The sequence below is a fragment of the Cynocephalus volans genome, chromosome 14 (assembly GCF_027409185.1).
Source record: "Cynocephalus volans isolate mCynVol1 chromosome 14, mCynVol1.pri, whole genome shotgun sequence".
Classification (NCBI taxonomy): Eukaryota; Metazoa; Chordata; class Mammalia; order Dermoptera; family Cynocephalidae; genus Cynocephalus; species Cynocephalus volans.
In genome coordinates this window covers 27,814,332-27,835,880 of record NC_084473.1, presented here as the reverse complement: position 1 = coordinate 27,835,880, position 21,549 = coordinate 27,814,332, and the positions used below count along the sequence as shown (strand labels likewise).

General features: G+C 35.3%; 1 protein-coding gene across 6 annotated transcripts in view; it reads right to left on the bottom strand.

Annotated features, from left to right (window-relative positions):
• Positions 1 to 21,549, bottom strand: part of CLIP4 (CAP-Gly domain containing linker protein family member 4) — an 87,162-nt gene that overhangs the window by 13,342 nt on the left and 52,271 nt on the right. For 3 of the 6 annotated variants that reach the window (XM_063078258.1, XM_063078256.1, XM_063078257.1), the window contains exons 9-13: positions 15,799 to 15,939; positions 11,373 to 11,462; positions 10,452 to 10,595; positions 7,686 to 7,823; positions 4,549 to 4,672 (exon numbers count right to left, since the gene is read on the bottom strand). In XM_063078258.1, the coding sequence (XP_062934328.1) occupies positions 4,549 to 4,672; positions 7,686 to 7,823; positions 10,452 to 10,595; positions 11,373 to 11,462; positions 15,799 to 15,939 (637 nt within the window). The remainder of the gene's footprint in view (positions 1 to 4,548; positions 4,673 to 7,685; positions 7,824 to 10,451; positions 10,596 to 11,372; positions 11,463 to 15,798; positions 15,940 to 21,549) is intronic. The other 3 variants (XM_063078259.1, XM_063078260.1, XM_063078261.1) reach the window with 3 other exon arrangements.

Below are 21,549 nucleotides of genomic sequence, written 5' to 3'. Positions count from 1 at the left end.
GGGCCTCAGGTTTAAGACTGGCTTTCAGTGGAGGTTTTCACACCAAGTGTTCTTTGTTATCTCATTCATTCAGCAAACATTTACTGGACACCCATTATGAGCCAGGAATGAGCTTCAATCCAGCATGGTAGATAATCAAATAGGAGAGGTCCTTGCTGTCAAAGGATGATTAGTATGGGAAAAATTAACTTAAAGCAAGTTCACTTAAAATAGGGACCTGTTTCTTTGGAACTTTATTTTCAAAGGTGAAACTAAAAACTATGAAATTAAGTTTATTTTATATTAAATTTAACAAATGTCAAACTTGTAAAAAACATCACTAATTCTTAAACTAAAAAAAGACATTGCTGAGTTTATATGTGTGATTTTTCTGACACAACTGTGCACCTAATACAATATAACATCCTTTACTTTATATTTGACTGTAATCACAATCATAAAGGTCACTTTCCCAATGGTTTTCTCGTTTTTTCATATTAAAATCATTTTTTATTTTAAAAAAGCCAATCCTGACTGCCTCATTTCCTTTCAACTGTTTACTGACCTAAATCTGCAAGGCCTTCATTTGTCAATCACTCCTTCCAGCATACTTTATTACCATCAAGAAATCCTGCAACTCTTGGAATAGTTACAATTTCATCTTGCAATTCATTTGCATCATTTTTACATGATACTCAACATATAGCAATCAATGAGAGACTGATAGTCACAAAGAATATTACTCGACGAACAGAACAGACCCTTGAATGAAGTGATGATGATGGATAGCTGAGAGGGACTTAATTTTAGAAGTGATCAGCCTATTAGTAATAAGTGCCTAATGGTAAGAACTAAGAAAATGAATAATATGCTAATAAGATCACTTGGACAGGAGAGTGAGTGTTGGGGGGGGGGGTTATATGAAATTAGGTTTAATCTAATTGGTGAGTTTTCTTAGAGCTTCTCTAAAGAAATATTGATTGACTTATATATTAACAGAGAAAAAGGTATTAACTAAACAAAAGTTTGGTGATAGCAGGTGGGTATAGAAAGCCATCCAAGCAGAGAAAATAATATGTGCAATGATTCTGGGACAGGAGGCATATTTTAAAAATGGAAAGGAAAAAAAATAATAAAAGGCCAGTTAGCCTCCTGAGAAGGAGTAAGATGCAAGGTGAGATTGCGATTGGTCACTACATTATTAAGACTGTCCTCAAGCAGTCCCGAGCTTAAAATTCTTCCACCTTGGAATATACAAAGAACTCCAACAACTCAACAGTAAAAGAACAATCTGATTTTAAAATGGGCAAATGTTTCTCAAAAAAAGACATATAAAGGAGCAACAGGTATATGAAAAAATGTTCAACATCACTAATCATCAGAGAAATGCAAATCAAACCACAATGAGATATCATCTCACCCCAGTCAGAATGGCTATTATCAAAAAAGACAGAAAATAACAAGTCTGGCAATGATGCAGAGAAAAGGGAACTCCTATCCATTGTTGGTGGGAATGTAAATTAGTACAGCCATTATGGAATACAGTATGGAGATTTCTCAAAAAACTACAGTTAGAACTAACATACAATCCAGTAATCCCACTACTGGGTATATACCCAAATGAAAGGAAATCAACATGTGAAAGGGATACCTGCACTCCCATGTTTATCGTGGCTCTATTTATAACAGCCAAGATCTGGAACTAACCTAAATGTCCATCAATGAATGACTGGATAAAGGAAATATGGTACACATAGACAATGAAATACTACTCACCATAAAAAAGAATGAAATTCTGCCATTTGCAGCAGCATGGATGAGCTTGGAGAAAATCACATTAAATGAAATAAACCAGGCACAGAAAGAGAAATATCACATGTTCTCATATGCGGAAGCTAAAAAAGTTGGTCTCTTGGAAGTAGAGAGGAGAATAGTGGTTACTAGAGACTGGTAAGGGAAGGGAGAAAGGGGAGACAGGGAACAGGTAGTCAATGGATATAAAATTATAGAGATAGGAAGAATAAGATCTAGTGTTCCATAGCAATATAGGGAGACTTAAGTCAACAACAAATTACTGTACAACTTCAAGCAGCTAGTTGAGAGGATTTTGAATGTTCCTAACATGAAGAGGTGACAAATGTTTGAGGTTATGGATATATTAAATACCCTGATATGATCACTGCACACTGTATAAATGTACCCAAATATCACAATGTACTCCACAAATATATACAATTATCCTGGGTCAATTAAGAAAAAAAAAATTAAGAATAAATAAATAGATAAATAAATAAATTCTTCCATCTTGAAGATCAGTGTCTTTAAAGAACCCCAAAGCTGGCTTAGATTAAAAACTCCTCAAAATCAGAGACCACGTCTGTTTTATTTGCTTATAGAACACCTAGCACAGCACGAAGTGCTAAAAGACACTTAATAATATTTGATGATGATGAATGACATAATCAGAAGATGATAAGAAGACAGCTGGATTGAAATAGCAGCTCACTTAGAGTCTCGTTTCTTTTAAGGGGGCTACTTTTAAATGCACCACCTTAAAGAAGACCAAATAGAAGGAAAGCAAAAAACAAAGTAAAAAACTTATGTTTGCTCCATAAACAAAGTGAGAAAAAAAAAAAGAAACCATGAGAAAGAAGGTGGCTTCACAATGCAAAGGAGGAGAAAAAGCTGCTACATAAAAAGCACTAAACAAGGAATCAGATTTGATCAGTATTTACTGTACATAAAATATGCCAAACTATGTACTCTGGGTGATCAAACATGAAAAGAAGAATCCTAGCCCTCATGACTGGGAGACAAATAAAACTTCGAAGAGACCGTAGCAACATGCTGATGAAGATATACCCAAAGCAGCATGAGATCACAGAAGACTGACTGGTGACTCAGCATGAATTTTACTCCCAAATCAATCAGTTACAAGCTATGAGACCTGAAGAAAGTCACTGACACTCTTTTAACCATTATAGGATTAAGGTTAAGAGCACACATTCTGATACTGGACTACATTCACTCAAACCCCCTACTTGGGAGCACAGCTCACTTCACATCCCTGCGCTTTACTTGTCTCTTCTGTGAACACGGGTAATTACAGAGCCCTGGCCCAAGGGTTTCTGTAGAGGAGCAAACGAGTAACTACATGGAGAGCATTGGAAACAGTGCCCAGCACATCTAAGTGCTATGCACAGCTATTACCTCCCTTTCTTCCTTTACAAAATGACTACCAGAAAAAAAAAAAAAAAAAAAAGAGCAAACTGTCTAAAAGCAAAGGCTTAAGAAATAATAACAAAATAACAAAACTGGGCTGTAGCCAGCTCTACTATTAATTAGCTATATGACTTTAGCTAAGTTAATTTATCTCTGGAAACTTGTATCTTCACCTGCAAAATGAGTATGATCATAATACTTTACAGTTCCCTGGGCTTGCAGGAAATTGATGAGATATGCATCTAAAGTATACCATTCAGAGCCTGCCACTTATTAAATGCCCAATAAAGGCTTTGTAATAGTTATTGTTATTTTCCAGCTTACCTGAACAAATACTTATTCAGATCAAATGAAACAAATAACATTTAAGTGAAGATACTTTATAAACTACAAAGCAGAGTATGTTAAATTATATCAAAAATAAGAAAATAATTTTACCAAGTACATCATAGAAAAAGGATATTAATACCATAATTATATGTCATTTTTCAGTTCGAAAAATAAACTGAGAAAGAAAATGGACATAAAAACTTAAATTTGCCAGGAGGAAGCCACACAGTCTAGGTGTAAGGAAACAAGAGGGGACTCTCAGGTTGCCATTGGAGTTCTAGTTTCATGAATATGACTATGCCATATGTTATCTTCTATTTGAAGATTACTATCCCATTTCTCACCCACTGAAAAGCATACCAAGCCAACTTCTTTAGCAGCATAAGAGAAGTCATTTCACATAATATAACGGTACCTGGAATTTCATGAGGACTTGTTTCTGCTCAACTTATTTTTTAAAACCAGAGTGAGGCACTATGAAAGTGTACTATCTTCAGAAGAAAGACAGTGAAGGTATATTATATAAAAATCCTTGAAGCTTCACTTCCCCCAAAGTTCTACTGCCTATCTATTTTTGAAAAGTAAAGAAATCAGAGGAAAAAGCCATTTTTGTTCCATTAGGTTTGTAGGAGAATGAATGGGGTGCCTGCTGGCAGGAAATTTAATGTAGTTAGGATGTGGCTGAAGCAATCAGAGAGCATTTTTACTTTTGTTTGCATGACAGATTAAGCTTGCTGCTCTCAGTGTTCTTAACTGCAAATGCCATTTCTAATAGCCTACACATACTCATAGGGTTTGCAAATGAGGAATAAAGGAGGATTTTAAAATTGCAAATCCTCAGCAAAGCAAATTTAGCTTCCCATGAGTCTTCTCTCTGAAGAAGGTAGTTGGTTAACCCCTTGAAAGAGGACATGAGCTACAGTCAGTGCATGTCTTTAATATAAAATTAGGGTCTCTATAAACCACTGCAAATCTTAAAAAGTTCCTGTGAATAAACATAAATTACATTTTTCTCACCTTTGCACCCTAGATGGGGGAGCAAATATTCCATATCTTGGAGAACAACTAAAATACTGCACACCTCCAACTGAACCATCATTCTTGCCATGGGGTTTTTCCAGCTCTATACCATACCAATATCCTAGAACATGAATATTGCATTTTAAAATCATCTGCACTTTACCCAAAATCATTATGCTATTATACAAACCCAAAGTCTAGATGGTTTAACATTTTCACAAATGACCAAAATGATGGAAGATCATCATAATTAAGCTTTCAAATGATAAAATTATGAAATAAAATTCAAAAATTTTAAAAGTGAACAGGAAAAACATTTTACAAGCATAATTGCAGAGTAGTACATTAAGGCAGGAAAATAAAATGCACAAACACAGATTTGGCAAGGATTAGCTATTATGCAAGTAGTGTATGACTAAAATACATCTAAAAGCTATAATGAGTAAGAAACTGTCCTTGACTTAGTAATATAGTTTTTGAGTGAGAAAAGTATAGCATAATACTGAGATGCATAAATCATAAAATAAGCATGCAATCTTTTCATTTTACTCTCTCAATATTAGAACGCCACACACAGTTCTTAAATAATTAAAGACAGACAAAAATAATATGGAAAATACCATCAGACATCACGGTGACTCTGCTTTTTATTCCACCCCACCCCTCAAACCAAGATGAAAAAGCAAATCATTTTTAGCTAATTGGAAGAAGTTTCTAAAAGACTTTCAGTATTTAAAGGGGCCCACTGAGGAAAGTAATAGGATTTTATTTTCTAGACAGCCTAAAATTAAAGTAGCAAGGTTGCTTTTAGCGGGAAATGGACACACACTGCTAGAGCAAGAATTCTCAAATTAAGAGCAGTTAAAAGTGCTCAATAGTACATACATTAGTGATCCAAAAGGTGAATACAGTAGTAATTGTATTTGGTCTCTTAAATCAGTATCAAATAAAATATAAATACAAAGATACCGAGAAACATTGTAAATTACAAAATAAAAAAATATTGTCAGATTACTAGTTCAGAGAGACAACTATCTAATTTTTAAAAAGCCAACCTAGAAGAAGTCCCTACTTTTTTCCTCTTATGCTCAAAAAGACACATATGCCCATTCCAGATATTGGGGTTTGGGTTGAAAAACTAATGTACAACCATCGTCTTTTATACTTACATAGTCTTTCCATGTGATATAAGTAACATCTGCAAACCAATTGTTTAGCCATACTAATGCTCTGAAAATAGGTCATCATGTTTCTGAATGTCCTAAACCAGGTCAGTCTGGTTGCCATTGTTATTCCTCTGAGTGCCACAGTTTCATTTTTCCAAGTTTTACTTCCTTCTGCCTTTGATGCTTTCCTATGTAATTTTTACATTTCCCACTTTACCATTTAACTCTTGATAATGCGTAACATACAATAGAAAAACATCATGACAAGGGTTAACAATAGTGACTACACATCGTCTGGTGGTAGTATGGTATGGATAGCTTCCCATTTAAATTTTAATTTTCATTCCAAGGTGGCACTGATAAAAAGAGGCTAAACATGACCTCTCTCAGTTCTAGATCTTAAAATCTATAAAAAGGCTAGATACTACCAATATTCTGTAGAAACGATTAGTCTAAATTCTGATGCCACATGAAATACATGCTATACTTCCTTAAAGGACAGAATGATTTTAACAGAAAAGTTTCCAACATTTATTTTATTTTCTATTAATTTCCAAATTTCTAAATGTTTTACATTATGGATTTAAAACTTAAAAGCCAACGTAAAATGATGAATTTTATCCAAAGAATCAAACTATTTTAGCCCTGTTTAATATAATCCAGAGGTAAACTCAAAAGGCATATGGTGACTGAAAAATAACCTACCTGTGGGATTCCTGTTTTTATTTGAGAACTATGTTAAGTACATCCTAACTAATCTCAGTTACTACCTGGAGACCTAAGAGAGTCACAAATATAAAACATAACTCATCTCAAATCAATTAGTGACTTGCAATTAAAAGTGGTATTGATGAAACAAGAATGTGTTAGGAGACAATTCTCCATGCTTCTCTCATGTCTCTGCATCTTTGTGCAACTGAGCATCTTTGTACAAAAGGCATTTGTTCCAGAATGATCTTTCATGGATATCTGTATAGAAGCCTTGGAAGACAGAGTCTCTCTCCAGAGCAAAAGACAGGCATGTGGAGCAATAAGTACAATATAAAGGTTCAGAGTCCTACGGTCAGGTTCTTATCCTGGTACATAAACCCCTGGGAGCACAGGTATCACCTAGTGAGGCTCAGGCAACAGTGCAGAAATTGCTGCTACTCCGGCTACTGCTATTACTGTGAGTACTGAAGTCCTTTGTCTCTGACCCAGAATTCTTGTATCTTCCACCAACATCTACAGGCTAATTTAGTAGTTTTCAAATAAGGTAAAATCTTGTATCTTTCAAAGTTATTGACAGAATGCTACAAACTTTTTAAAAAATCAGTTTTAGGTAACCTTTTCCTAGAATGTTGCAATGCCACCATGTGTTATAATAGCATATTGCTATTTAAAACATACAAACATGGTTTCATTCAACTGGCTTCTATTTAAAATTATAATCATTGAAAATGCAAAAAAAAAAAAACTTTTGGAAACACAATGTTAAGTATAGATTGGAATGAATATGTAAATACACAAACATGTATTTTTAAGGTCCCCAGGGTACCCAAAAGCTTTTTCATTTTCCTTTTAACCCTTTTGCTTGCTTTTCTCTCCAAGCCACTCTGATAAAAGCTATACAGTTAACTCATTGCCTACTCATTTTAAAGATCATCCTTGGCAAAAGCCTAATCTTAAAATATTTTTCTTGTCATTTAGCACACTTGGCAATCAGTGGGGGTAAAATTGGAGAGTGACAACTAATTTTCACATGAGACAATGTAAAATATAGTTGACAAGAAAAATGTATAGATGAGTCAACCTTACTAAAAAGTCTGAGTTTTTATCACTGTTTTACATTTTTTTGTGCCATTGTTACCACTCACAAGGACTGTTAATAAAGAATTCTCAATAATTAAATTTTATTTATATGTACAATGTTAAAGATTTTGTATTCTAAACAATTCAAATTGAACAAAGAATATGCAGGCAAGTTACCTGGAGCAAAGTTTGTTGTCCCAAAGAACTTAATGGTACCAATTCTCTGGCCTACAACCAACACTCTCTCTCCAAGGTGGAGTTCTCCTTCACAACGGGGATTATTTGCTACAGATGTTGATGAGGAATGCAAACCTGCTTAAGTGGTTGGTGCGGGAAAGAGGTAGGGTAGGAAAAGAGGAGAGAAAACAAAGTAGAAAATAAATCTCAAAAAGCACATTAACCAAAAAATTACTATGTATTCTAACTATCTAGTTAGTTGGAGATTTTGATATTTGATGTTTTTCATTACATACATCTACAGTTGTATTTCTCACATGTGAGGTCAAGCTACTCAAAAAAAATGTGAAAGGTTTCCTGAGAAAATTATTGCCATGCGGAATTCATACAACCTGATTTCTGGTCAAGTATCAACTCTGCCAGGATTGCCTGGTACACTCTAGTAGAACAGAGGTCAGCAAATTTTCTTCTGTAAAGGGCTAGACAGTAGATGGTAGATATTTTAGGCTTTGCAAGCCATACCATCTCTATCACAACTACTCAACTCTGAAGTTGTAGCATGAAAGCAGACACAGACAATGTATTTTTTTACATGTGCATGACTGTGTTCCAATAACACTTTACTTATAAAAACAGGTGGTAGGCCAAATTTGGCCCATGGGTCGTATTTTGCCAATTTTTATTCTGGTAAAATGCTAGAATTATAGCCGTTCACATGAACTCTATAAATGATACATACAGGAATGTGATTTGAAGGTAAAATTGCTATATGGTTCCAATTACCCCAAACTGATTTCCTTACTAAGAATAAAATCACTCCCCTCTCAACTTGATTCAAAACTAAGCCCTGAAATGGCCATTATTAAACATCAGAAATCCTAGAGAAATACTGTATAGAAAACTATTCAAACATAACAGCTGAGAGAAAAGAGGTGGGCCCTTGAGCCTGTCCCATCCGCACATAAAGAGATTTGAATAGCTATCGTCTGAGAAGACCTAAAGAACCCTGAGGAGGGGATGGGATGGAAGACAAGTCATGCTGTGAGAAAGGGAGAACCTGCAAACATGGCAACAAATGAAGGAACATAAACCCACAGAGAAGGAAGGTCTGGATAAAGTATTATACTAAAAAGTCCTAGACCCTCATAATTAATATTCTATAGCACTTCATAGTTTACAAAGTGCTTTTCATAAAAATTGTAATAATAAATAAGATACAAACTTAGGAATTAACAAAGACATGGTGTTCACAGCCAGTAGGTGGTGCACCTAGGTTTTAACCCAGAACCTGTGACCAGAAATCCTCAGGTCTGTCCCCATGCTGCCTGTAGACAGTGGACCAAAGACCGCAAGTTCAACAGTGGGACACAACAGGCTGAGACCCAGGACACAGACTTCCTGCCCTCCCTCCCCCGTTTCCCTAATCCCTTCCTTCTGCTCCTCTTTCTCTAAGTCTTTAACCTAACTTTCTATTACTGCCCACATCTCCCTCAAATGCAAATCTAGAGGAAAAAGTGGATTATCTATTCATTGTAGAAAAACTTCTTAAGGAAATGTCCGGGGATCCAAACAAGGACTTTCTCTCACATATCTCCCACTCTCCACTCTCCCCTCTTTCTCTTGATGAAGGAAAGATCCTGTTTAACTCTGATAATTCTCTTCATCTTCACTATTATTTGTTCATAACCCTCAAATTTATAAAAAGAAAAAGGTAAATATATAGGCACACTAAAACTACTTTTTATAAAAAGGACAAAAGATAATTCCATACCCACATACAAATTTTAAAATCAAGTAAATGTCATAAGTCCAAATACCAAATGAAGGGGGCCTTAAAATGTAAATAAAATGAGGATAAACTGTTGCATCATGATTTCTCCTAGCAGTAAACAGAAATCAGCTGCGGTGTGGGGAGTGGTAGCTATTCAGAGAATAAATATTCCAGGTAAACAATTTCAGGCAAAACTTTAGGTTCCTACTCTCAGGGTCCCAACTTTTAGGTTTATTATTTGAATGCTACTGTTGAGGGTTTGGGGTTTTTTTCTCCATTCAATAAAGCAAGAATTTCAAAGAGAAAAAAAAAATTCTGTCATGAACATTTTCTGTAATAAAATATTGGTTCAGTACAAGTATTAGAAGTATTAAAAAAACAAGCTGGTAATTACTATGAGGTTCATTAAGAATAATTTATGCCAAAATGGCTTCATTTCCTTTCTGGACAATTTTACTGCATAGGTCAATAAGTGAACCGCAACAGACACAATCTATGTCGATTTCAACAAGAAGTCTGATGAAGTGTCTTATGTGTGCTAACACATAACCGAAGAAATGTGGACTGAGAGGATGCAAGATCCACAGCTAGTTAAGAAGCCATATCAAAACAGGCTGTCATTGTCATCCTGAGAGCAGACCCTCTAACCCTCTCCTACGGAGTTTTAAACAATGACTCGAATGAAAAGAGAAACCACACTTTCTAAATATAAAGATGACACAAAGCCATGTGAAAAACCTAGTATGCAAGAAATGAAATTTAGATGGGACAAAACCACTAAGAATAAATTAAACGAAAATAAATGCAAAGTCTTATATCTAGCAGCAAAATGAAGAGACCTAGCTTAAGGCTCAGGGGGAGGCGGGGAAGAGGGCAACAGTTCAATCTGATTGAAGTGAAGGGTTCCTTCTACACTTTTAAAAAGATCAAATCTACTTACAAACAAACCAAGATAAAAAACACCAAGAAAGCCTGGTTGAAAAAGCCATAGATACCAGCACTGGCTCTAGATGAAAGAGAAGAGCTTGTGCTCACTGTCTTCTTGCTATTGCTGCCTGCATTCAATTTCTTGGGGTAGCTCTGCTTGTGTTCCAAAGAAGATGCAGAGGAGGAGCTGCTGATGGATCCACGCAGGGTAACTAAAATAGGTAACAAAAAAATATATATTAAAGTATAGAAAGCAGATGGGCCAATAAGATGCTTTTCCAGGGAAATCCTTCTGAAACTCTCCATTTAGCTTGCTCAACTGTGGATTATCTAGTGTCAAATTAAATGCCTATTTCATCCAAATAAACTGCAGTTTATACATAAAAGATTTTATAATACAAGCACACACACAGTTATTTAAGGATTCACACTATAAGATCACAATCTTATGTAGGAGGTGTCATCACATCAGTTAATGTAAATTGACTACCTAATCTAACGACCACTACTACTCACCTCTCACCCTAGATGACTCAGCAGAGTTCCATATTATTTATACATAAAACAAAAATGCTATTAATATGTTTTAAGGTTACAAAAGTTAAATATTAAAATGTTCTGAGTTAAAACTGAAGGCAAGCAGGAATATTCAAGCTCAATTCACCTAATGATTTGATAGCTAAAGGTGACTTAAACATTATGTCAGGCTATCTGTACTATGGAATTCCCAATTATTCCCTCTTTTAGACTAGTTTGGTAGCTCTCTAATTTAAGTGTACATAGAATCACAATACAGGATTTTATACAAAAAAAGTATATACTTTATTATGAGCTACATAAGGGATTTTCAAGGATAATTTTTACCATAATTATTTTTCCCTTATCAACTTTAAAATTTAACCCTCACACAGACTGTTTTTCCACTATATTATTTTAAAGTTTCATCAGTAAATTGTATTTTAAGAAACTTAAGTTATAAATTACATTACCACCTTTCTCTGTTACAGTTTTCAATTCTTCACCAGGAGCCAATGAAAGTGGTGATTCAGAAGCATTATCTTTTTTTGACGTCATCAATCCTAAGACACAGAAACAGAGCACGTTCCGCAAGAGAGAACTTAACATTAAACATAAAAATGTGGTTTTTTTCTTTAAATTACATGCACATCTCATTATATAAATCTTATCCACTTCTGAAAACACGAAAACACATTGGATAATACATTCACAGACAGCAGGGACCAACAGTTTGTTATTTAAAGGAGAAAGAAAAGAATGCATGCCCTGCCCATCTGAAAACCCTAATTTCCCCAAATATCACTAAAATACATTTTAAACCTATATAACAATCCACTAAGGATTTCTAGGTAATATAAAATATTTAAAACACAGTTGCCTAATTGTTTAATACTTACTGCACTCATTAGTGAGGATATCTGCACAACGCTAGCAGGTAAGGCAAACCGGTCACAGCTGAGATACAGCTGCCGCACATTCACTAGGACTGAAAACAACTTATATGATTTCACTGGTGTCTGCATAGCAGATTTTCTATTTAGACAATGAATTTGGTGTAAAAACTTTTGCAAATCATTATAGCAACTATTCATTTAAGTATTTAAGTTAGAGTTCGGATATTAAGAAACTCTATACTGTATTCTGAAAATGACTACCATCCACCCTTACCACACCCAACTCCCATAAAAACCCACTTGGGAAAAAAAAAAAAAGCTCTTGAGTAATCGTCTACCTTACTAAGACTTCTGTTTCAATTGTACAGAACCAAACTATTTAAATAATAAATCTAATGGACTACACCCAATTTTAAATCCTGTCTGGCATCCACTCCAATTCTACTCACTTATGAAGCACTTTGGGTAAATAAGCACTTGGCACTCCGAGCATCACAAACATGAACAAGACACTGCCCTAGCCCTAAAGGAGGGCTTTTCCATTTCGTATGGTGAAAAGACACAAACATGAACACCTAAAGTATGAGGACAGTTTTTATAGAAGCACGAGCACAGGAGCAGGAGGCAATAACCGCGACTACAACGGTAAACTAACGCCTCATCAAGATCACATTCAGAGACAAGTCTTGAGGGACAGGTCAGATTTCTTCCACAGAATATGGGAGATATGGGCAGGAGGAACTGAGGGAATTCTGGACGGATAAAAAGAAAATCTTGAAGAAGGATACAGAGAATGGTGAGTAGTGTGGGTGGAATAGAGCACCTCTGGGACATGGGATAAACAGTAAAACCTCATAGGGGGCCAGTGGCCAGCTAAGGAACTGGAATTCTCCTGTAAAGAATGAGCCTCTACTCATTTGCAGCACTTTTCGGGCTCTGAAATGGAGGACTGGCATGAGCAGAGTTCTATTCAAATAACATGCCTCTGACAGCAAGGACTAGACAGAAACAAGGAGAGGAGAGGCTGGATGCAGGGGCTGGGCACAAGTTATTACAATAATCCAGGTATGAGAGCCTGAATCAGAACAGCAGAAACTCAATGGAGGGGCTGGGTAAAACAGAAAGAGAGAGAGAGAGAGAGAGAGAGAGAGAGAGAGAGAGAGAGAGAGTGTGTGTGTGTGTGTGTGTGTGTGTGTGTGTGTGTGTGTGTGTGTGTGTGTGTGTGTGTGTGTGTGTGTGTGAGAGAGAGAGAGAGAGAGAGAGTGTGTGTGTGTGTGTGTGTGTGTGTGTGTGTGTGTGTGTGTGTGTGTGTGTGTGTGTGAGAGAGAGAGAGAGAAAGAGAGAGAGAGAGAGAGAGACCTGCAGACTGAATTTATTTTTCAGTTCTAAAATATCCAATTTGGTTATTTTTACTTGAATTTTTATTGAGATAACTAGAGATTCACATGAAGTTGTAACATATAATACAAGGAGATCCCTTGTACACTTTGCCCAGTTTCCCCCAAAAGTAACATTTACAAAACTATAGTATAACATCCCAACCACTGCACTGCCATTGATGCAATCCACCATCTTACTCAGTTTACTGTTTTACTTGTACTCATCTGTGTGTGTGTGTGTGTACACATGTGTGCACATCATTTGGTCCCTTCTATGTCTTCTATTTCTCTGATGAAACTTTCTTTCCATTTGTTTCCAGAGTGCTTATTACCCTCAAACCCTGGAGCATTGTTATAATATATTCTGTAAAGTCTTTACATGTTCACTGCAACACCTGTGTCATCTCAGGCTTGGCATCCTTTGGTTCTTTTTTCTTGCAAGATGTAAAGATTTTCCAGGTTTTTCATATTTTGAGTAACTTTGGATTATATCCTATATATTTGGAATATTATGTTAAGGGACACCAGGTCCTGTTTAAAGCCTATGGAGAATATTAATGCTTTGTTTTGTTTTGTTTTAGCAGGCAGTTGACCCAGTTAGGTTCAGGCTGGAAGTTCCCACACACCTTCTATGCACTGTGGTTCCAATTTCAGCTCAGTTTCCAAAACTTATGCAGTGATATTCTGATCTGTCTCATGTGTTGTGCTACCCAGTAGTCAGTCCAGGACCTGAGCAGTGGGCTATCCAGGAGACCAAAGCATTTGGTCAGATCCATGCATGTGTGACTTGGGAGTAAGCCTAGGAGTTCATATCCAACATTTTGAGGTCACTTTCTTAAGGCCCCTCCTCTCCATGATCTCCCTGACACTCTTCTGCTCCAGGGTAACCCTTCCTGGTATTCTGAATAGGATGCCTAGCTTTCAGTTTCCCTGCTCTGTCATACAATCTCCTGAAACTGACTCTGCCTCTGGAACCAAGTGGCAAGAAAACAGAAGAAAAACATGGAGATTCCATCCATGTCCTTGGGATCACAGTTTCTCTGGTCAGAGACAAGGGTTCTCCTTCTTTTGGGGTTGAGGTACCTGACCATTCACTGCTGTCACTGTACCATGCAGGACTGCCTGGGGACTAGGATGAGAGAGACCAAAAAAAAAAAAAAAAGCAAGCAAGGAAGAAAACAGAGAATTTCCTCCACGTTCTGTCTAGTAAGACCCTTTGCCTGCTCCTCAGACCAGAAATAAAAGGCCTCTCTTAGAGCCTTCTGTCTATACCTGTTGTGTACTTCCGGGTTTCAGATTAAAAGCATCAAAAAGTATGAAGTAACTAGACATAGATCTAACAACACAGGAATAAAATATCTATAGAAAAAATTAGACAATCTTATTGAGATATTTTTAAAGGACCTAATTAAACAGAAAGATATTTCAAGGACATAATTTCAAGCTCATAATTAAAAGACTATTAAAAAGATGTCAGTTCTTTACAAACTGATTTAAGGTTTAAATGCAATATCAATTAAAACCTCAACAGATTGTTTTAAAGAAACTTAACAGCTTATTCTAGAATTTATATGAAAGTGTGATTTATATGGACCCAAAACAGGCAAGACAATCTTCAAGAATAAGGTAGGATGTATTCCTCTACTGGTCATCAAGATTTACTTTTTAATAACTAGAGTAATTATGAAATGCAGTATTGACACAGGGATATTCAAAGAGCCAATGGAACAAAATAGAAAGGTCACCCAAATTCTTGTACACAATCTTCTCTCATCATTGCAGAAAGCCTTTCAGCTTCAGCTACTGATGAGTTAGGAAGTATTCTATAGGGCACCTCTTTTGTGCTATGTGCTACAGTGAAGACAAAATTACAAAATACTCTCACAGTCAATTTAAAGTGTAACATTTTGCCCAGAGAGTAAAAGATTTGCACAAAAAAGCAACCAGAGGACAAAACCCAAGACAACAAATAACAATTGGGTGATAAGGATAAAATGTACAAAGTTAGAGAATGAAGAGATTAAAGCGAGCTGGAGTCACTGGGGAAGTTTTCATGGAAAAACAGAACCTGAATGAGGGACCGAACACCTAGGACCTCTAAAGGCACAAGTCAGAGTACCGCACCCAGAGAAATAGCATGAGCAAAGTATGAAGGGAGGAGTAAGAACAATGTATGCAAAAGACAGGGAAGAGGGATCACAAACCACACAAGGCAGGAGGAAGAGACGATGTTAAATAAAGAGGGTGCTGACTGCTGTTTTGAGAGTCAAGACTTTTTCTGAGAAAAAAGAAGTCACTAAACATCCTTGAAAAGGTGAGAAACATAAATCTAATTGTGTTTCATAAAGATTTATGGGAGGTATATAATCTGGCCTGTGAGGTTAGATTATGGAGTGAAAAAGACATGGAAATACTAGGAAAGAAAAGGAAGGGACAAATCTGAAATACTCTTGTTAGGAACTGAAATCATTATGATTGAGGTTTAAAAACACAGAAAATACAGGTTTTATTAAATTGAGGTTTCACAGTTGGCTAACGAAAAAGTGAAGCAATCTAAATATTAGGAATACCATAAATAAAATAAACATGCTGAAAAAAATAGTTAACTTTCTGATTTGACCTACCAGTATTTACTTTTGATGTTACATGAACTGCATCAACTTTCTGGGACCTAATGAGAGGTACAGCTTTTGTAGAAGGAGTGTGTACTATATTCTTCCTTCGATCTTTTGCTTTACTTATCTTTGAAAGAGGTGCGAAAATACCTAGGAGAGAATGTAGAACTTTAGTTAGTGTTAAACAATTAAAAGCATTCCAAACAAAGGGGCAAATACACCTATTCAGTAATATAAATCTTGAAGTTCTTTTTAGTGCCTATGACATGTCCTGTAGTAAGACAAGGAAAAAAACTAAGACACAGTACTTACTCTCAAAGAGCTTACAATCTAGTTCACAAGACTAACAACACACACAATAATTTAATAACCACATAATTAGGTATTAAGTAAAATTCAGGGAAAAGAGAAATGAGTAAAGGTAATAGTTTTCTGTTATTATTTCTAAGCTGCTGACAAACAACAGTGCCCTATAGAATATAAAAACCTATTCTTCCACGTCACTTTATATCTCCTTCAGGACTTATAGTTTTCCCACATTATAGCTTTTTATGTCCATGTCTTATCTCTCTTCCAGACTATACACTTTCTTTTTTTAAGATGACCAGTAAGGGGATCTTTACCCTTGACTTGGTGTTGTCAGCACCACGCTCTCCCAAGTGAGCTAACCGGCCATCCCTATGTAGGGATCCGAACGTGCCTTGGTGTTATGAGCACCACACTCTCCCAAGTGAGCCACGGGCCGGCCCCAGACTATACACCTTTTAAAGACAAATTTCAAATGTTACTCATCTCCGTATTCCCCCACTATATCTAATTATAGTTCTTTACATAGTAGAGGTATAATGAACCTTTTTGACTATGAAATCATAATCTTCCCAAAAGGCCTAGCCTCAGTTCCTGACAATCAGAAACAACATCGTGTGTGCTGGGGAAGGAAGGCATGCAGGGACGGGGAGGGGGTTGTCTATCTATAGCAGTTGGGAGCATAAAATTCCATTAAAAGGGATTTCGTTCAAGCAATAAAATAGCCAGTATAAATAAGTACGCATACACATTAGAGATAGTGAATATAGACTACACTCATAAATACCAAGATAATCTGGCTATTTAAAAAGAGAAAATAAAGTCATAATATGTACATTACACTCTTTTTCTGAGTGTTTATAACCTAACAAATACACATCATGACTAAAATGGAATATATTAAAAACAATTTGTTTTAAAGCAGGGTAGAAACACTCAGACTCTACAAAAGTGAATAATATTTTAATAGCTAAGAAGTGCCGACTATACCACTTTTCTGCTAATCTTGAAATTCTTTCCTCTCTTGGATTATACACTACTTTATCCTGATTTTCTTTTTTTTTTTTTTCTTTTCTTGACTTATTCACAAATTTCTCTCTTGTCTCCTACCTATGGGAGTTTCTTTTCTTTCTCTAGATTCTTTTCCTTGCCAAGTGTGCACATACACATGCAAAAGCTTAGTGATGACGACGACGATGATGATGATGATGGTAACTATAACCAGTATTGCCAAGGGCTTGAAGAAAGAAATTATTTAACTCTGGGAATGTGAATCCAGACAATCTTTCTAGAAGACAAAAATCCTGACCTAATCCACATTATGGAATTACAAGGAAATAATTCTACTTAAAGGTACAGACAAAGGTTAAAAGTTTACATTTGAAAAGGAAAAGACAGATTTCAAGAGAGAAAACAATTTCTAGTTTACTAGAATGTCCCCAATTCTAGTTTACTACTATGACCCAATTTTCTGAAACACTTCTGAAAATTAATCACAAGAAAATAATACAAATAGAAAAGACCGTGCACCTGTATATGTCTTCATGGCAAATATTTTTCATAAGTAGAAGACATAATTGTTTGTCAATATGGCAAATTAATTACATACCCATGAACAACTATATCACCATTAATAACTGAAATAAGATTATGTAGTAATATAGAAAAATATGAAAAGTAAATCAAGAAAATAAAAACTAAGTTATATATTTGATTATATTATGAACACATTTTTGAAAAATTCTGTGTGTGGATATAGGGATGATTTTTTTTTAAATGAAAATTAAAACATTTATGAGAGCAGACTATGATTTATTTTTCTAATTTGTGTCAGTATCAGAATAATGTTCAATAAATTATGATTTTCTTTATTTGAGGGAAAATACTAGGGAACATTTAAAAGTTCATGGAAAAATAGAATTAAAAGACAATATGGATCTTACTATGAGCTTTTTGAAGTACCCTCATATGTAGTTTTTCTTTCAAGATCTTACCAAAAAATTCCCATTTGATAAAGTATATTTGTTTTAAAAAATTAAATAATTCTATGGCTTAAAAGGATCTCTACAGCATATAAAACCTCACCCATATCATTCTCCCACTTATTTTTTTAGTTAACCATATCATTTGGTAGAACCAAAACTAAACTTAAAGCAATGACTGCATGCACAGTATATGGACCACCTTTACTATTCAGTTACTCATTTAATCAAAGTACTCTGATGGAACTTTTTTCAGATCTTGACATATAAGTGCAAGGTTTAACTAAAAGTAAATGTATAATTAAGAATGAATTTAAAATACAGAGTAATAAACTTCCAAATAAACATGGCCCATTGAACATATGTGTTTAATTTCAATTCCACTCAAATCCCCACTAAAATATCAGTAAGGAATAAAAATGATATAAACTCTAAACAAAAAGAGAAAAGGATTAAAAAAATACTAAAAGTTTCCAAGACAGGGAAAAAGGTCAAAAACAAAAGACAGAAAGACTTCAGAACTTCTAAATAGTAATACTGGCTCAAGAGAGTAGCTGACAATCTACAGCCCAAGAGCCATGTCCTGCCCACCACCAGTTTTTGTAAAGTTTTATTGGAACATAGCCACACCCATTTGCTTACATATTGTCTATGGCTGCTTACTTACTACAACAGCAGAGCTGAATAGTCACAACAGCTGTTAGACTGTTATAGCCCATAAAGCCTAAAATATTTACTATGTAGCCCTTTACAAAAAAAAGTTTGCCAAACTCTACATCAGATAATAGAGTATCATGTTCAACATACTGAGGGAATATGAAATCCAACCTACCATTCCTTATCCCAAACTATCATATGAAGTGTAAGGGTAGAAATAAACATATTTTTAGAATGGAAGATCTCAAAAAATTTACCTCCCATGAGTCCTTTATTAGAAAGCTACTGAAGGATGTGCTCCACTAAAACAAGTAAGTAAATCAAGAAACTTAGAATAGTAAGCGCTCGATCTTTCTCTTCATAGTACAAAGTCAACAGAAGTCTAAAATTTAAAATATCAAGAAAGATTCATATAAATATATTATTTACAAACACAGATGTTAATATCAAATGATACAGCTAAAGGAAATGAAAAAGTTCTTGCCCCTAAAAAGCAGGATTCAGGGCAGGGAAACAGCAGCCAAGGAAGGGTTTTGTTGCTGCTGCTGCTGCTGTTTTTAATCAGCCTTACAATACAATTTGACTTTTAAACTAAGTACATGTATTCACTTTGTTAATTATTAAAAGACAAAAACAATATTACCTCCAAGTATTAAAACTTATTATAAAATTTCTAAAATTTAAAAAAATGTAATATGTGCTAGAATTAACAGATCAATGGAACAAAATCCTGAAACAGACTATAGCATTCATAAGAACTTAACTGGTAATGAAAGAAGCACAACAAGCCAAAGGGAAAATGACAGAATGAGAAAGAGAGAAAGAGAAAACTGTTGCTGAAAAGAGACAAACTTTTTGACCTCCAGTTAGCTAAGGGATTCCCCAGCTCACCTGCCCTCCACCTTCAGCAGCTCAGTGATGACCTGCCTTAGAGTTCTGAGCTGATTCACGAGTAAAGGGCTACTCCCATTTTTACACAATCCAACACATGGTCCCTGCCCCCGACTTGCCTTTAAGGATGTAAAGGGGGACAGAGGCAGGGTCCTTGGGGTATCCTGCTTTGTCCTAATCAAGCATACCTCTCCTCGGGATGGTGAGAGTTTGGAAGTCCAAATGCATTCTATTGACAATCTAAATATCTCCCATAAATCTGATTTATATATGCCATGTATGTTGCTAAAGGTTTTTGATCCTGCCCTTAGTCTGCTTGACAGGTGCCAAAATTAGCTTTCAGAAGAAAATTAAAATTAAATTCTTAACCTCATACCACTAACCAAATAAATTCCAGAAGGATTAAACAATTCAGTGTAAAAAAAAATGAAAACATTCAAAGGAATAAAATATACAATTTATTACTAATGCTTGGATTAGGAAGAATTATCAATCAAAGCATAAAAGCAACATAAGAATTTATGAAGGAAAAGTCTTTTAATTACATAAACTGTATGTCCAAAAAACACTGCAAATGAACTTCAAAGGAAAATGATAAACTGGGCAAAATATCTACCATAAATATGAGTGCTTAATATCCTAAATATGTATTTTTTAAAAATCTTTACCGGTATGTTTTAAAAAGACATTAATATCCAATTTTAATAAAATAATATGAACAAGCAATTGCCAAAATAACACAAAAATATACACATACTACAATAAAACATATCAAATGTTCTATTTCACCACAGAGAAATACAAATTCAAATGCAGAAATTTTTCATCCATCAAATTGGAAAAGTTAAAAGAAATGGAGCCATCAAAAATCATATTTTCAAACAACATTTAAAGATTTGGGGAAATTGTAATAGAATGTCAAGTAAAAATGCAGAAAATATAATGATGTAATCCAAATTTTTTTTTAAGAACAGAAAATGTTTTATTTTCTTTCTCTTTTATGTTTTTAAAATCGTATACAATGAGCATTTTTTACAAACAAAAAAATGTTTAATGGGCCAAAAATTGAGGTTGCATCCTAAGTGTATGATGAAAGGGAACTTAGTGATTTTGATAAATTTATAATAGCTAGTCAACAGCTAACATTTGTTGAGTGCTTACGTGGGATCAAGCACCGTTCTAGGTTTATCAACACATTTCATCCTTGCATGAATCCTTGTGACACTGTTATCCCCATATTATAGAAGACAGACTGAAGCACAAGAAGAGAAAGAAGGTCAAATAGCTGATAGATGGAGAAGCTGATTCACACCCAAAGAGTCAGACTCCAAAGTCTGCCTCCCCATCAAGCTATAAGAGCAATACTGTGCAATAATGGAAACTGATGTTAAAGAAGAATATTTCATTGCAAATATTCACAACATAGTAACAAAAACAAGTTGAAATCAATGTGTGAGTGTGTGTTTGTGAATTAATTTAATTAAACATTTGTCAGAAAGAGAAAGAATCATCCCAGCTCAGGAGGGCAGTCATAAAGTTGGCCTTACTTGCTTTTCCAGATTTTCCTGTATTTCCTTGATAATAAAGTCCTTCCTTCAACCAGGATACAGCCATCAGCAGGATGTAAGGGAGGTATGCAGAGCTGGGTGTGCTCCTGGTGAGACACCTTCTCCCCACCACTACACTGCTCAAAGAGAGAACTAAGGGCAGCCCCAAAGCTCATATTTTACTGATAAGAGCGTCCCTCTGGGCTATCATCGTCTCCCCACTAAAAACTACCCAAGATATCAATCCCAAGAAAAGACACTTTCCCCAAAAAACATCGAGACAATCCCATCCTACTCCCTGTTACTACCAGATGCCTAAGACTCCCATCACCTGGTTCTCTAAATCCACCAGCCTGACCCAATAACCCAATCCTCCC